Source organism: Balaenoptera physalus (assembly GCF_965194825.1).
Source record: "Balaenoptera physalus genome assembly, chromosome: 15".
NCBI classification, from domain to species: domain Eukaryota; kingdom Metazoa; phylum Chordata; class Mammalia; order Artiodactyla; family Balaenopteridae; genus Balaenoptera; species Balaenoptera physalus.
The window spans coordinates 35,146,885-35,165,018 of NC_138894.1; the positions used below are offsets into that span (position 1 = coordinate 35,146,885).

The 18,134-nt window shown below is 45.4% G+C and overlaps 1 protein-coding gene across 2 annotated transcripts; it reads right to left on the reverse strand.

Moving 5' to 3' along the window:
- Positions 1–1,287: 1,287 nt before the first annotated feature.
- On the reverse strand, positions 1,288–17,808 carry CCT7 (chaperonin containing TCP1 subunit 7). Of its 2 annotated transcripts, none has more exons than XM_082426039.1 (12): positions 17,651–17,808; positions 12,633–12,786; positions 11,869–11,975; positions 10,368–10,493; positions 9,438–9,490; positions 8,915–9,086; positions 5,525–5,689; positions 4,514–4,702; positions 3,784–3,881; positions 3,264–3,396; positions 2,561–2,767; positions 1,288–1,650 (listed from the first exon to the last, which is right to left on the reverse strand). In XM_082426039.1, the coding sequence occupies exons 1-12, from the start codon at positions 17,654–17,656 to the stop codon at positions 1,429–1,431; spliced, it is 1,632 nt and encodes a 543-aa protein (XP_082282165.1). In that variant the 5' UTR covers positions 17,657–17,808; the 3' UTR covers positions 1,288–1,428. The 2 variants fall into 2 exon arrangements, with proteins under 2 accessions (XP_082282165.1, XP_082282166.1); XM_082426040.1 differs by lacking the exon at positions 17,651–17,808 and adding an exon at positions 13,623–13,684.
- Between the last annotated feature and the right edge of the window lie 326 nt (positions 17,809–18,134).

An 18,134-nucleotide genomic window follows, 5' to 3' on the forward strand; every position in this document is an offset into this window, starting at 1 on the left:
TGGAGGAAGGCCATGCAGGTTACCAACTGTGCCATAGCTTTCAATGTGTGCAGGCAGATAGAGAGCCTCAGGGTGTCCTTTCTGACTCTCAGCCAGGAGAAGCCATCTTTAAGGGCAACCCCGGCACAAATATAGCAGGAACAGCACACACTTGCCCATCCCCTCACTGGCTTGGTAACCTTAGGATGCTCTGGACAGCCAATCCAACTTTGGCCTGATGGAGACCAGTTCCCCATCACGGTCTGGCTCAACTTTCCCATTTTACAAAATGGGGTTGCCCCACAGATTTGATTACTCAGGTCTTGAAATATTTAAAATCACAAAAAAGAACAGGTGTTTAGGCTTAAACTGTGTGTGGCTCTAGCAGCAAACAAGTAGACGAGCACTTATCCCCACAACGCTTGAGTCAGCTATTACCGTTTTACAGGTAGAACAGCTGAAAAGAATTTACTTACAGACCATCAAGTTAGGAGGGATGCCAAACTCCGAAGTCTGGACCTGCCACCACCCCCATTCTGCTTTTGAGTTCATCTGACTTGGCTAGAACTCAGATTTTTTAAAAAATCACTTCCCAGATTTAGGGAGCAGAAGCTTCCTATTAATTACAGGTAGCTGCAGGCCAACTCTCAGAACTAGCAATAAACAAGGAGGCAGTTAGACTGCTGATTTTATCTGTGCTGGTCGTTCTAAACTTCCACTGGTCAGAAGAAAGCAGAAAGGACCACTGGTGGCTGAACTGAGAAGACCAGGGTGGCTCCTTCAGCCTCCTCCTCAATGGACTTACTTCTAAGAAGTCACAAGAGTTTAGAAAGGATCTGTCCTCTCTGAAAGATTCCTCCGAAAGCCCTCCACCTCAAGATCTTGAAAAAGAGGGATGAAAAGACTGAGCCAAAAGAATACGGAAGTAGAAGGGGTAGACAAGGTAACGTAATGCATTTAACTCAAACCCAGAGGAACCCTGGGAGCAGAGCCAGGCGAGGCCAGGGCTAAATAAGGTGATGTCAGAAGAAAGGAAGCAACTCCACACCTCCCAGCCACTGCTAGGACTGAGAACGCAACCAAAGCTAAACTTCCAGACAGGGGCCACTCAGGTGGAGCTCCTCCCCTGGCAGAGTGGACCTACACTCTGCCTAACAATGACTAGAGGCTGTGAAGCACTCAGCCCAAGAAGGATGATGATTTTCTCTTTTCTACCTGTTGGGTGAGTACATATAAAGCTACAATTCTGAGCTGCAGTCAAGACATTTATGAGTAAAACTCCTGTGCCCAAATAATTTGCAAAATGAATTCTAAGTCTTTTAAGTTTTATTTAAATAACCTCCAGTGAGAAGAGAGTGGGCCAAATACTACCCCTTCCTCGTAATACCATTTCACCAAGACAGAGTAAGCACAGCCTGCCAGCCACTCCTGTGAGAGCTGGGGTGCCTCTCAATGGGGGTGGCCACGACCTCGGCCCCGGCCAGCAGCTGGGGGGACATCCACCGTTGAGCGAGGGTTCTTGATGGTTTCATCTACGGACACGATAAGGCACGCAGCCTCAGAGGCTGCAGTCAGGGCATTGATCCGCACCATAGCTGGCTCCCACACGAAGGCCTCAAAGTTGTCAGCTATGTCCTCATTGTTGATGTCCACACCGTACCACATGCCCCCCTGAAAGAGCAGAAAAAGAGGGAAAGTGACGTGGAACTGCTCTCAAATTTCTTCTTGCACACCCTCTGAACGACTCGGATTGTTAGGAATCTTCAGGCTCTCTGAACCCGCTGGCATCTCCCTGAGGAAGGTGGCATCACCACAGGAGCCTGGAAGCCTCTTCCCGCCCCTCCCCCACCCCCAACCTGAGAAGTGCTGACCACAGAAGACCTCCGGGCCCTCTCCCAGGCAAGCTGCTGGCTTTTAGGGAGGCCCCATCCTCATGTCACCTGAGGACTGCATATGTCAAACCAGGCTTCTCAAGAGGAACACTTTCCAATCCCTTATCTCATTTCATCATCTCACTGCTTCCATTAGTCCCGATTTTACAGACAAGGAAATAGACAAAGTGACTTACTTAAAGTTCTAACACAAGTCAGAAACTAGTCACTCACTAAATGCTGCTGTCACCACACTGAGCATTTAACAGACAGCATTTAAGAAACATCTCTAAATGAGTATTTGCTAAACAGCAGATGAACAAATTAAATTCTCAGAGAGATCACAACTTGGAGGTGGTAGAGCCATGGCCGGACTGCTGTCAGCAGGGCCCTGGAGTGCCTCACCACCAAGGAACCCAGTACACATGGTATGTGCTTCCAGGCAGGAGGCCACAGGGTTCCTTTGGTTCCTCTCACTGCACCGTGAGGAGTGATCAGACTCTTGGAAGAAGCACTGAACAAACCCTGGAACCACCAGTCCCAGCACTGGTCTTTCCTTCTGACCTCAGAGGAGGCAGGCAGTTGGTACTGGGTTTGGTTCCAGCACTATCACCTGGGCTGACCACACAGAGCTTGAGTAAGCACAACACACACTCAGAGTCTAGCCCCGTCCACCCAGTCCCTGGACACGGAGGAGAGGAATAACCCACCTGGGCATGCCGAGCCCGCAGCTTGTTGAGGATGTTTGTGGCATCAAAGCCAGCGTTGTCACACAGCTGGCGTGGGATAATTTCCAACGCCTTGGCATAGGCCCCAATCAATAGCTGCTGTTTTCCTGGAATGGTCCTTGAGTAATCTCGCAGGTACTTGGAGAGCTCCATCTCAATGGCACCGCCACCAGCCACCACTGAATCATTCTGCAGAGACCAGACCCACCACTAAATGCAAGGGGTCCTCCGGTCTAAGCTCCAGCCATGGCCAAATTGGGCCGTTCAGTCAATAGGCCCTCTAGCCCAGAAAGAGGGCTGGTTCCACATTCCCTCCCTCAGCCCAAGCCCCAGGAAGCCCAGACATGGACCGTGTCTAGCACATCCCAACTTCAATCTGGTGAACCTGTGGTTTCTGACCATCTTCAAGGTCACCTGTAGCTTGAGGGCACTGGCACAATCCCTGGGATGGCTGACTCCATCAGCGCCACAGCTGCTCACAAGAACAAGTCTTAGCTTTTAAGGCAGCATGACTTATTTTGAGAGACTGAGGCTGTTTCTTTATCATCTGTGAGACAAATCAGGGCCCACATGCCCCACATGGAAGGACAGGTTATACAGGGAAGGAATCACCACACAAATCCAGGGTCTCATCAGCTCAAGAGGCAGAGTGAGCTGTGCAGGCTGGAAGCTCCCAGCCTAGTACCTTGATGGCCCTTCTGACAATCATGATGGCGTCGTGCAGGGACCGCTCTGTCTCCTCCATAAACTGCTCAGCGCCACCACGGAGGATGATAGTACAAGTCTTGGCCTTGGGGCAGCCTTTGAAGAAATTGTACCTACACCCAGGGTCAAATCATACTTGTGAACTCCTTTCTGCTGCCAACCCACTGTGTTCTAACCTCACCAAGTCCTCCCAACACTCAGCAGTTGCTCTTCTGTTCCTCACTAAGGTTCTCCAAGCCCACCCTTAAAGACATGTTCTTGGGAAGGTCTAGGGCTGTACCACAGGGGCATAAAAGATTGTGGAATCAGACTTCAGACCCAACTTGATCTTCTTCCCTCCCAAATCACTCTATATATCTGAGCTCTTTATGCCCCAAGAGATATAAGACCTCAGAAGAGAAGAGCATGTGCTATACATACACCACACCCCAAAGATGGCAAAAGGCCATCAGGCAAGTCTCGTGAGCTAGGCACACAGGGAGCCCAGGCCTACTGCTCACCTCTCGCCTCCAATCTGGGTCTCTTCAAAGACCTGGCAGCGGCCCAGAACATCTGATGACAGAGCGTTCACACTGGTCTGGATGGAGCCTCCGCAAGCCTGAGGAACACAAGACAACATCATCTAGCAGTGAAGGCTCACACGAGGCCAGAAGTGAGCTTCCTGACCCTTAGTCTTAAAGCCAATTCCCATGTTAGACTGCCATGGTGCCCCGGAGCTCTCCTCACTGGATGACCCACTCTCACCCTTGACCTCCAGGCTCCCTCTGGAAGAGGAGAAAACAAAACAGAACTAAGACACACGAAGGGCAAACAAGCCTGGTTAAAAGGAGATGGTGACCCTTTGTTTCACCCAATACCCCCTCCCCTAAACTAGGGTGCTTTGGGCCCAGCGACTGAAGTCAGGATCAGTGCTTTAGACCTGAAGCATCTTTGGTGAGATGCTCAAGAAGAAAGGGAGGAAACCTGGCCGGAAGCATCCAGACTGGAGTTTAGCCAGCTAATCATAGCCCTACTGCTAGGTTTCCTTACAAATCAGCTTTCCTGACTTGTTTGGTTAGATTAACTCTTGTATACTGGGCATATACACACTGGAACTGGAGTGTTTCATGGCAAAAAGAGTTAAGAAGACAGGTCTAGATTCACATACCAACCACTCCGGTACACCAGGGGTAAGTGAAAACCCCCCTGGGGCCACAAAGACCAAGAAGCAGCCTGTGAAAGTTTGGTTACCATCATTGTCCTCTTCAGGTCCTCCTCCGGCACTCGGCCAGCACAGAACATGTCCCTGTCAGCAAAGTACTGGGTGGCCACGTCCCCAATGGGGAGTTTGGACAAGACGACTTTGGCTCCAGAGTGATGGATCCTCTCTAACTTGTCATAAAGAATGTTCCATTCAGCATCAACAATTGCCTGATAATCCTGAAGAGACCCAGAAAAGGATGAGGATGCTTTGGGGTGGAGGTTAGCCTATATGGTGTGTTAAAACATAACACACCCCCGCCAAATAAAATATACTGATTTATTTGGGAATTAACAGGGGTAAACAGAATAGCCTCCTCTCAGTCCAAATATACAAGGACCCTATAAGGTAACTTAGGAATCACCTAAAACTTTCAAACACAAAGGCAGAAAGTAACCCCAGGACTGGGAGCTACTCCAGAGCTAGCACTTGCTACGGTGTGAGACATACTTTAGCCCGGCTAAGTTCTAGCTCCTCTGAGGCACTGCACCCATGGAGTTACCAATGACAACACCCTTTCCCCCAAAGGCCATTCTGTGTTGGGGACACATTTTCCAAGAATACTTGCTTACAGATGGGTGACACTGCTACCTCCAGAGACAGCCTTGGTGATATCAATGTTGGGAGCACACCTGTCCCTGCAACACGGGACCCAGTATAGAAGGGGCAGAGTTCACATCTGCCCAAATAAGCGGAATCAAAATACTGGGCTCCTATATAGCTGAGAGGCCCCTGCAAGCCCCTTCTCTGGGGCCAGAGGATAATATTTCAGCATGTTTGCCCTATCCAAACCTCCTCAGGTCCAGGTCACTGAGAGAGAGCATAGAGTGAGAAAAGAAGTGGGCCCAGTATTTAGACATTAATATTTAGGGGGATAGGAGGAGAAAGGAGCCCATAAGGTACCTGAGAAACAAAGATAAACCCAAGATGGCCACAAAGGCCCGAGGCTGTGGCCCAGAATGTTGCCCATCTCCATGCCACTGCCAGCTGGTAGGGCCTACCTCAACCGTGTGGACTCTGATTTCCGCATTATCTTTCTCAGCTTTCAGCTCGAGCTCAACATTTAAAAGGGCAATCATTGGATTATGGTACTTTTTGGGTTGCATTTCAAACCCAGCATAAGAGAAAGTCTTCTTGAATGCAACACCAGCTACAAGTTGGGACTCCTGTTTAAAAAAACAAACAGTTCAACAGTTCAGTACTGGCATGAAATGAAATCAAGTTAGTGGTGTGCTGGACTAATAATGCATGTCCATTCCTGTGAACCTGAAGGAGTTAACCATGTTTTTATTTCACTGTTGTAACAAAGTTTTTCCATCATCCTAAAAGCTAGGAAAAATACAGAACACATTTTGGTTGTGCCTTCAGTATAAGGAAAACCAGTTTGCTTGCAGAGACTAAGCATGGTAAAGGCCTGTTTGGGCTGTTCTCTAAGACAGACTTCCAAAGCAGGTGCCAAGGGATGCACTTTGATCCCAACTCCCCACCTCCCAGTCTTCTACACATACGTACACATACCCCTCCCTACCTGTACTGCACACGAGCACACACATACCTGTGTGCTGTAGCCTAGGTGCTTCCTCTTTCCAGATGAAAACAAAAGGTCCTAAGCGTCAGAAATTTCCTGCGGTTCCCAAGCTATCATTGTGGCTACTCCCATCTTGATCCCTCAAAATATGAACTACTACCACTTGTTCCATTAACAGAGCTTGCTGTGGGGTGGATTTAACAGCAGGGCATAATAGAAAGCATGCTGCACTTGGGAGTGGCTTCAGCAGTATCAGAAGGCAGGTTCAAATCTCAGATCTCTTTCTTACTAAAAAACCTAGTCATTTCCCACTCCGTAAAGAAGGGTGTATTCAGTAAGTGAAGTAAGTCAGAAAGAGAAAGACAAATACCATATGATATCACTTACATGTGGAATCTAAAATATGACACAAACGAACTCATCTATGAAACAGAAACACTCACAGAAACAGACTTGTGGCTGCCAAGGGATGGGGGCGATGGATTGGGAATTTGGGATTAGCAGATGCAAACTATTATATATACAATGGATAAACAACAAGGTCCTACTATATAGCACAGGAAACTATATCCAGTATCCTGTGGTAAACCATAACGGAAAAGAGTATGAAAAAGAATATATACATATATATGTATAACTGAATCACTTTGTTGTACAGCAGAAATTAACACAACACTGTAAATCAACTATACATCAAAAAAATAAATCTTTTTAAATAGTGTATTCAGTTCAACGACCTATATGTTCTCTGCCACTGCTAATCTACAATCCTAGCCTATAATACTGTAGCCTATCGGTGAAACAGATTCCTACATCATTCAAATCCACAGCCTCCTAAAGGGGGTGATGCCTGAGCTGACTCAAGATGGATGAGCAGAAATTAGTCAAACAGAAAAAAGAAAGAGATGTTCCCAAGAGACAGAGGCAGTGTGGTGCAATCAGGGGATGAAAAGCTACCTGCAGTTGCTGGAATACAAAACAAGAGGGCAGGGACCAGTTTAGGAGAATCTTAAAGGCTCTGCTAAGGCCTGACTCTTATCCTGTACACAGTGTGGAACCCCAATATGCTTTACACACAGAGTGTAAATTGGGGAACTTCATGCTGCAACAAAAAACAGAATGGACTTAGGGGATGCAAGACTGGAGGAAGAGTGACCACTACCAGGACAATGGTCCAGTAAAAGAGACAGACTTAAGAAACAACAAATTGGTAGGTAAAATGAAACAACAGTGATCAACAGGTTGTGGGGAATTGGAAATATTTTTAAGGATGACCCTAGGCTTCTGGGTTGAGTGACTGAATAGTGGTGGTGATACCAGCTATGTCAAGGAATACAGAAAATGTTACAGGTCTGGAGGACAACATAATGAGTGCAGTAGCAGTGAGATCCAGGAATGTGAAGCTCGAGAGAGCTAAGGGCTGAAGATATAGATCAGGAAGTTTTCAGTTAATCCTGAGAATAAGTAAATAATTACTACCACCATTTACTGAACTGTGTGTGTCAAGTATTGTGTTAAGGGTTTTACATGCATTTAAGAGATGTGGGACAGTCTGAAGAACATATGTGTGGCTTGGAGCCCCTGGCTCTCTCACCAGATAAGATTATTAGTTCTGATCCCTAGTTTAGTGAATGCCAATCTAATCTCAAGGGTTTACGGAAGTAGGAAGGCCCAGGAGAAAGTGGAATACTGCTACCAAAGCAGTGTGTAAAGACAAAGTCGGCAAGCCATGATGCAAAGAATGGGCGGAAACATGAGTGGTAGTGGGGGCTGAAGATGGGGAATAGCTCAGATGACCTCCAGATTCCTCACAGCTTTATTATATAAAAAGAACCTCATCCCACTGACATGTGCCATGACAGGAGGAAGAGGAGGGAGGTGGACAGAATGAAAATGCAATTTGGAGGGGTAGAAGTCCCTCCAAAGACTTCAAAGAACAAGGGCCAGGATATAATATTTCAAGCAGGTCTTGTCCTGTCCAAATCACCTCAGGCTGAGGTCACCAAGGAAGAGTAAAGTAAGAAGTAGGGCAGGCCAAAGACTAGAAAAGGTCCAACATGGAGACACCAACATCAAAGAAGGTTTCCAGACAGATACTTGTGTGTTAAAAAAGAACAAAGTTATAGTTATGCTGTGCAATATAGTGGCCACTAGCCAACATGTCTCTATTTAAATTTAAATAAGTGAAAAAATGTTAAGTAGACAAAAGCAAGTTGCAGAACACTATGTATTACAACTGAGCATTTGTTTAAGAAAACAGTATTTACATTTGCACTTATAGATGCAGAGTACTTCTGGAAGGATGGGGACACGGACGGACACACACACACACACACACACACACACACACACACACACACACACACACACACACACACACACACACACTTAACAGTGGCTGTATCCGGGGCAGGAGTGGTGTAGGGAACATTTGTTTTTTCCTTTAGGAATTCTATACAGTTTGAATTATGTATTATCTATTCAAAATAAATGAATAAAAGAAGGGAGAGGTTGGCCGTATACTTGGAGAAGAATGGACTGAAATGTACTTCTCATATTTATTGAGGGTTTTAGATGATTTATCAGAGCTAGTCCTATCCCCCTCCCACATTAACAATGAGATTCTTAAAATCAGCCAGTTCAATCTTTCATTCTGCTGACAAGTAAATATAGGTCTGCAGAGGTTACAAAATGCACCTACAGGAGAAGCCTGTAGCAGCAGTATGGGGAACAGCTCCAGTCTGCCTTCCAGCCCAACATGCATTCTCTCTGTTCCTGTACCGTGTGCTCTCCTCCTACACCAAGCTGTCTGAAGGGTCAATGCGAAAGCAAGAGCCTCCTAGGGAAGCCACGGCAGGCTCACCTCTAGGGCTCCACCCTGAACCTTCTTGATTCCAATCATTTTAAGCTGCAGCAAGTCATCGAGCATCATCACCGCATCCACCACCATCTTAGCGAAGAAGGCTTTCTGCTGGGAGATCAGCTTGGAGCTCAGAGCAGTCACGGCACATTTCTCTAGCAGCTTCCTCTGCTCCCTGGGACACAAGGGTGGGACTTGCATCAGGCCTTGAAAGCCCCTCTTACCTGACTCTACTGCAATGTGGAGATAGTTTCTGTTCTAGTCTCTAAACTCAGCCCTCAACAATTTCACCTTCTGTATCTTTAGGGCAGATTATCAGTGACAGGCGGTGATTGCAGTCAAAGACCTTATGAGTGATAGCTTTTAAACTACAGCCTACAGCCTCTCTTGTAATGCATGGGCTGGGGCACAGCCAGAGGTCTAGCAAGAGCCAAACAGTCCCAGGGCATGCAGGGATTCCACATGCTTCTGCATTCAATTTGGTCAGGGGAAGTCAAGGTTCTGACAAAGCTCACTGCAAACTTACACTTTATCTTCCTTCTTCACAGTCACTGCGATCTCTTTGATCTTGTTAACTGCCTGCCAAGAACAGAAGCTGGGTGAGTATCTCAGGCTAAAAACAAACTGGAGAAGTGGATCCCAATCGCTCCTGTTAGCCCCTAATCTGTTTGCTCCCAAATCTCAAGCATTTCTACTCTACAGCTGAAACAACATTTCTAAGTCTTGTAGCTGCCCAGAAAAATATAAATCTCTATAGTTTAGAAAATGCCCAAAGTTAGAAATGTAGAGTAGGTATAGTTCTGAAGAATCATCAGGGTACATCAGGATTCAGCTCTGGATCTGCAGGTAACACACTAAAACAAATGAATGGAAACACACTATGACACTAAATTAGGCCAAATTTTCTGGCTTACAAACAGCACCTGTGACAACTTCTAGCACTTTATATATTAATTAGGTATGTTATATAATATACGATACACATATTTGTATGTTAAACATGGTATCTTTTCAAAGCCATCTTTTTCAAAAGATATCCATTCATACTTACTTCTCATGTATGATTTCATTTTAATGCCACCACCCCAAAACAGAGATAGTAAAGAGACAAAGTAAGGCACAGAGGAACTGACTTACCCCAGGTTACAGAATGAAAGTCAAAGGTCAATAAAACCAAGGTCTCAAGATGTGCCATGATGAAGTACTTGATAGAAACAAAAATAGCTCTCACCAAGAGCTTATTATCATAGTCTATCAGGAAAACTGAGGCTTAAAGAGATTAAGTAATATACCTAGTCAAAAGCTACTGAATGGTAGAACTGAGATTCCTAGGCAGTAGAATTCAGAAAATGTCCAAAGAACCTTGTTCCCAGTCCCTCCACACCCCAATAAAGATAGTATCCTAAGAGAAATACAAAGGTGCACAAAGCGCCCAAGTTCACCAGCACTCCCATACCAACTGAGTGGCAGTGCGGAAAGCTCGGATGATGATCTGTGGGTGCAAACCTTCCTCCACATAGGGTTTCACCTGCTTCAGAAACTCTGCAGCCAGCAGGGTCACTGAGGTGGTGCCATCACCGACCTGGAAGAGGATGACAGTAAATTCACGTTTTCTCACGTTCAGGGATAAAGCCCCAAAACTCCACTTTTTAAGCAATCTACCCATTTAAACTGGGGACTGTTTAAATGGATATTAAGCCTTTTCTGGGAAGCACAGCTTTTTGCAACAAGTAGAAGAAAGGTGTTGGTGGATAGGTATTCATCCCATCTAATGGTCCTGGGCCACAAAATTAATTCCCCAGCCAGGCCATTCTCCAAAGAGGGCTGATTTGGACAAATTTCCCCAGACTATGAAATCATATATGTATATTAGCCAAGAACTTATTTATTACGGACAAGGTACTATGATAAGTAAGACAGTTCCAGAGATGCTTATAATACAATGCTCACATGTCACAAATAACCACAGTAGCAAGAGATATGAGATAAATATTCTTTAAGGAGCACAAAATACTACAGGAGTTTACAAAACAAACCTCTAAGGACCAGCTAAGGTCCTTTTTATTTTAAACACTATTTGGAATTAGCAGATCACTAGTCTGCTAATCTTTCTTACATGGCTATTTTCTATGATAGGATCTAAACCTTATTTTTAATGAAGGAGAAAAAGAATAAGAGCTTTCTCTCTCTCTCTCTTTTTTTTAAGAATAAGAGCTTTTAAAAAAACTGGCTAACCTCTGATTTAGAAGATACTTATTTTTTACTCACTTATGTCCACTGTATAATATAAGGGACTTCAGGGAGAAAAAAAGGTTACTGTGGCAAAGGGTTTAAGCTGCCAAATTCCTGGACAGAAAGGTATTCCTTTGTTGAAAATATTAACCAATCAAATCTAGACTCTTCTCACTTTAATTTTATATAAGCCACACTGTTTTATAGGCTACTGGGTCCTAACAGACCTTTTGATATAACTTCAGGACATATCTGTAATACTCTGATATGCAAACTTGTCTCTCTCAACATTTATTATCAAGACTCCAGTGTCAGAAATGGTCTTTAAAAAGGCAGACGAGTTAATGTCACTGACTTGCACACACTAAGATGGTAAATTTTATGCTAAGTATATTTTACCATCATAAAAAAATTTTCTTTTAAAAAGAAAGGTAAACTGGAAACAGTCTCCAGCCCCATCTTATAAGGCAACCAACAGATGAGAGGTTAAATTATTTACCGAGCAATTCAAATGAATGACAGCACACAGGCCTGATCTTAAGATCTCAGCCACACAGTGGAAGAGCAGGAATATTGAAAGACTATTAATTCCACCTAAATATTTTCCCAAGCAATTACTTGTGAAATTATAATTTTAGACATAAAATCAAAATTTTTAAAGAAAGGACAGCAAAGGAGCAAGCAGGCATGTGTTTCACTGAAACACACAGGCTTGATTTTCCTACCTCAGCATCTTGGGATTTGGCAATGTCCACTAAAGTCTTTGCTGCAGGATGGACAACATCAAGGAGTTTCAGAATTGTGGCCCCATCATTAGAAATTGTTGCTTTGCCTTAAAAGGAACAAACACAAAGTAAAAATGTAAAGCCCTTTTCTTAAATTCTGTCTTCTAGTTGGACTTGGAGCCCATATACACATTATTGGGATGGGACAGAGGGGCTCATGGTGGGAATGAACTGATCTTTCTACAGAGTTAGCTCTGTGCGAAAAGGGCCACCTAAAATCACACATTCCAAAGACCATGAACTCCTGATTTTCCTTGAAATGAACAAATGAGCAAATGTGCAAAGAGCACACCTCTACTGGATGTAGAAAACATTTTTAAAAATAAGAATAAATAATCATTTAGATATTCTTAACAGTTGATACCCTAGTATTTCACTTGTAAATTAATACACTAAAACATAAGGGGGAATTTGTCTTGGCAACATGATAAAATGGAAGTGACCACAGGCAACTCCGGAAGGTTCTATAGTGTTTCTAGGCTTAATCTCTCTACAAAGCAACAGGCTCCTGAGCCGGGATTCTCCCATATATTCCCAGGGGGCTCAGCATTCAGGACAATGTCTGAAAAGAAACTGCTTCACAGTGAGCAATCCTTCAGAGATCTTCAGAGCACTGAGATTTCTAATGCCAACCTCTGCTAGCCCCAAACACTCTGGGGGAGCCTCCTCTTCTGCAACTGGCCTGAGGAACTCTGCAGACTTACCTCGGCCATCCACAATGAGCTTGTCCATACCACGGGGGCCCAGGGTAGTTCTTACAGCCTCAGCAATCACCTGGCAGGCACTGATGTTACTTACAAGCTGGGGGATGCCTTGGGAGCTATCAGTCCCCTCTTTCAACAGGATAACTGGTGTGGGCTAGAGAAGAAAGAGCAATTGAATGTTTTTTTTTTGGTTTTTTTGTTTTTGAAAAATAATCATTCATTACATAAGACTTAAGGAGGGAGAGGAAAAATGCTCTCATCTCCCCAGTAACAGAAATACCTGGAGGCCCTTTTAAACCACATTCCTCCAATGTCCATCCACTATATCCATTCCTTAAACTGCCTCTACCTCCAGAGATAGCATACTTGCAGGTGTGCCAGAAAATGGTTAGAGAAGCACTGATTTAGTCAAAAAGAACAAATCAAAGAATGTGTTCTCCAGTGCCCAAATGCATAAGCATAGCCCTTTCAACTGCTGACCTTATTCCCTGTTTTAAGGAATTAGGCCACGCTCAGTGTTCACCCTCCAGCAAACATCCATTTATCTGCATTAGAGCTTAATCGTAGAGAAGTATATGGGGCACTGATGCAAAACATAAGGTGCTAACAGCTTCAGATGTTGTCCTGGAGATGCCCAGGCAGACAGCTTTACCGATGATGTTTAGCTGGAGTGTAGAGAAATGGCTAGGCAGAGAAACAAATGGCACCTTTGTCCGCCTCACAAAATGACAACAAATCTAATTTGCACAGCAATGTTTCCCTCTCTCATGCTGGTTCCATAAAGCCTCCTTGTGACTAATCTCCAACCAGATACCCTAAACAAGTTTTTCTCTATTTTGCATTGGTCTCCAGAACAGTCACTGTTCTTGCAGAGGCTTAATCTGTGGAACTGCTTTAGAAACTCTGGGAAGACAGGGATATCTGCTTATTTTAAAGCGCCTGCTTAGGTACCTTTGCTCCAGTGACCATTAGCAGACAGTAATTCCTTACCTTAGCACACAAGACTGCTTTCTCTCTGCATCCAAGGCTGTGCCTTCAGAGATGAGCTCATGAACCAGGCCCAGTCTTCCCTGCATTTGTGACTTATTTTATGTGTGTAAAACAAATTAAGGATAAATACCGTTGCAACATTTTTGCTATGTTAGTTATGCGTGTGCTATTACGCTATGCTTTGAAATTTATTTTTTCCTGTGGATTGCCAATATAAAGTTTGAAAATCACTGCCCATGTCCACCCCTAGGGGGTACTTCAGGTGTCCGAGCAGGGAAGGCATAGGAAAGCACAGGGCTTTCTCAGCCCAACAAAAAGGAACCAGGAATTCACACCCTACAAAGTCGAGCAACCCATGAGGCTGACTCCACATTAACTGAGCAGTTCCTTTAAAAATTCGACTCCTTTGGCCAGTGTAGCTGGAGGGTAGCGAGTAAGTGGAAGACTGGAATGAGGCTGAAGAAGCAGGCAGGAACCAGGTCACTACTCACTTATAGACTATCCTAAGTTTAGATTTTAGTCCTACAAAGAAGGGAAGCCCTGGAAAGGCTTTTAGCAGAGGAATGGCATAGTCTAATTTACATTGGGAAAAACCCAAAAAACAACTATAGAAAATGGGTAAGAAGAGGCAAGATATAATGGGCAAATGCATAAAAACAGGCTGGAAAAATGTACAACAAACTCTAATGAGTAAGAGTGGTAAGTAAAGACAGTTTTGACACTTGGATATTTTGTTTTGTTTCAACTTTTTCTAACAAACATATCACACATTACTTTTTTTTTAAAGAATACTGGAAGGAAAATTCCTTCCTTTTCATGGTAGTATCCCAGGTTTAGTGGCAAGAAATGGCTTCTCCATACTCTCAGCCTTCCTTCAGGTTCCTCGCAAGGAAAGCTGTGTCCCCCAAAAGGCCCCACCTTCTCCCAGTCCTGCTAAATCATTCCTCAGGGCAACCTCAAGTCACCTCTGGTCCAACCCTGCCCCGGATGAAGCCTTAGGTTTTAAATCAAAAACCAACTTGAGTCTTAATCCCTTCCTATTTCCTTCGACAGATTCTTTCACCTCTCCAAGGCTAACTTATCCAATGTTTTTATAAATTTTTCTCCCTCTACCTCCAAATTGTACCCCCACCAACAAGAGCCACACTGCCCCGTTCTACCAAAACCACTTTCTTTCCACTAGGCCAGCAACTCCTCAGAGCCTCCATTCTTCCAAGTTTTCTCAACAGCCGTTAACATGAGCATTGGGAACAGGGGATCCCAACACTCTCTCTGCTCCTTCTTGAACATAATGTTTATATTGCCATCCATCTTAAAGTACAAGCTTCCCAAAGGTAAGGAGTACACTAATCTCAATGTGCAGAATGCCTAGATTTGGTCACATACAAAGCAATATACAGAAGCTTTTGGTGCTGAAAATTCAACTGTTACATATCAATTGACCCTTGAAGAGCATGGGTTTGAACTGTGTGGCTCCATTTATACCTGGATGTTTTTTCAATAGTAAATACTACAGTGTTACACTATCTGAGGTTGGTTGAATCCTCGGATACAGAGGAACCCCGGATATGGAGGGCTGACTAAATCATATGCAAATTTTCAACTGAGCGGCGTCAGGTCCCCTAACCCCCGAGCTCTTCAAGGGTCAACTACACTTGAAAATGCTTTATACAAGCCGTGAAATAAGGTAGCAGTCAGTTATTTTTGGAAAAGCATCGGCAGCATGGTGATACTAAATTCACTGAAAATTCTTAAGTACAAAGCAAAGAGGGCTTGGAAGCAGCTCACCACGTTGTCCTCAAGTTCCCTACGCTTTAAAGGCCCTACAGAAATGGCAGACTGGGTACAGAGATCATTTAAGGAGGGAAAGGTGGCAGGGCTGGATTGAGCCAAGCCAGGTCAATCAGGATGGGTCCTCTTCTATCCGTTTCAGGGGGGGCAAGCACTACTATGGAAAGCCCAGCTTCTGTCCCTAAGTTACTTTCCAACCGCATTTTTACTCAAGTAAAGAAACAACAGCAGAATCCAGTAATCTGCCAAGGGTATCATGGAAGGCTTGGTAATTTCAGCTTAATAGTCTTCTTCTTCATCCTCCTTAAAAACTTTTATTAAGCATTATTAAGCTTGATGCTCTATAAAACAACAGGTGTTCATATGCTAAGGCATGTAGTTCTCAATACCACAAAGGCAAGCATACATTCTGTACGGCTGTACCAAAGACTGAGCTTTCTGGGGAACCCTTTTACCTCTCTTTCAATCACAGAAGGCTTCCAGAATATCAGGTACCAATTCAATAACAGCAAGGAGAATTCTTGGTGACTGAAGTTTCACACACCAAAAGGAGAGCTATAAATAGTCAATACAGCAAAGAAACAGAACAGACGTCAGTTCAGGAAAAACCCAAGGTGGTGGTCTGGAGCCTCTTGGTGAAGGGTTTTATCACCAGTCAGAAGAATCTTGGTTCTGATCCCCAGTTCTTTAAAGGCCAACCAAAACTCTTATGGTAGCCTTGGCAGGAAGGTGGATTACAAGGACGAAAGGGCAAGCAACCACCTAGCAGACTAGCTAACATGCTGAGTGTTACTACCTGATGGGCACTTCATACGTATTCATTCATTTAATCCTCTTTAACAGACTGAGGGCCAGAAATGTAACACCACGCTCAAAGTCACACACCTGGTAAGTGGCAGAGCTAGTTACGAACCTAGGCATTCAGTGTAGCTCCAGAGCCCTTACTCTCCACTGCTCTACTATGCTGCCTCTGCACACAAGATGAAGATGACTTCAGGAATAGTAACGTTGAAGATGGACTGAAAAAGGCAATACTGGAGGTATGAAAGGGAGAGGGAATACAGATTAGTGCCAGGTTCCTTCTATCTTGGGTACAGGTGGGATTCACAGGGCATGTGGCCATAATGAACACCTCATAAGTGTCAGTTTGACATCTACTAGGTCAGCGATAAGCTGAGGAAGCAGGAAAAGAACAGAGAACTGAGTTGGACTGGTAGGCTAGAATGAACGAGTGAACTGCCAAGTGCACAGGGAGCAGTATCTTAGGGTTTTGCTTCAAACACTTAAAAGCTGACCCTGTTCAACAGCAACTCAGGAGACACCACCGAGGTGCTTTGGGACCCACGTAAGGTTTCTGCAGCTCTGAGATGGAAAAAGGGACGCCGTGGAAGCGGGGAGGGGAGGAGGGCTACAGAGACACTCCAGGATTCACCAACCTCCCTAACTTAAGAAAACGAGAACCAGAGTTAGGTGGCCAACTAGAAAAGCCGCCTAATGTCACATCTGGAGGCGCAGACAGGGTCGGAGTCAGAGGCCGGGTCTTCCCACCTCTGATGCAGTGTCCCCATCTGCCCTACCTATTCTCCTGGCTGAAGAGTTGGACATCCGACAACCAGCGGAGCCTGGTACATTCAGGTACATTATTTAAACGTAATAAATATGTGTTTACTTTATGAACGAGTGAGTTAATTAAAGTACGAGCGGAGAGGTCTGTTTCCATTTACGCAGCAAGTGAGCGACCATAGTTGAGACCTTGGGATCGGCCCAACATAACGTCCCCATGCTGCCTCTGCAGGTTCTAGGAAGCACCCGCTTCACATCCGCATTTTCCAGGGCAGCCAGAGCTTCCAAGTCTGGCCCTCGACCGCGTATGCACGCTCAACCCGCAGTCATTTAACCCAGGTCATGATTATGGGGGCTCAGAAAACCGGGTGGCCGACGCGGGTTCGCGGCCCCGAAGCACCCTGGGATTCGTAATCCCCAGCCGGCCAGACCAGAGTCTCCTCTTGAACCCCACACAACCCTCGCCGAGGGCCCCTGCTCCGTGCCCGGGCCCAACAGGCGGCGGCGCGCCGGGATCACCCACAGACAGGGCTCGGGGGAAGGACCGAGGCAGTAGGCTGGCGGCGGGTGGGGGGGGGGGGTGGGGTGGTCCTACTGTACCGGCCCCGGCCAGGCGGCGCCAGCTACCGACCAGATGGCAGCGGATGGAGCCAGATGCGCAAGACACCACTCACCATCATCTTGGAAGCCTATTCAGCTGCCCGCTACTCCTCTTCTCTGCGCCCGGGCCGCCCAGCAACCCCACAATGCTCCGCGCCAGAGAAACCCCCAGAAGCTTCGCCAAGTCTTTGGGCCGGGAGAGGAAGGGGATGGGCCGCTTCCGCTACTCTATGGTTCGCTACCACAGAGTCGGCGTGGCTAGAAGGGCCAGAGGCTGGGCCTCCGCTGGCGCTCTTACGATAAGCAGTGGTTAAAGAACAGTCGCCGGTTTTCGATGGTGCCATTCTTTTTGAGCATGTAGGATCCTTGCTTGGCCCGCGTCACCCACTAACTCTAATTCCATTTCCCTTCTCCCCTCAAACGCCAGCCCAAGGAATGCAATAAACGCAAGTATTTATTGAACGCTGACTGCGAAACAGGCTTTTGCTAAGTAAGCATTTGACGTGAGCTCATTTAACCCTCACAACGCTATCGCGATGGTACTGAAATCATGACCAA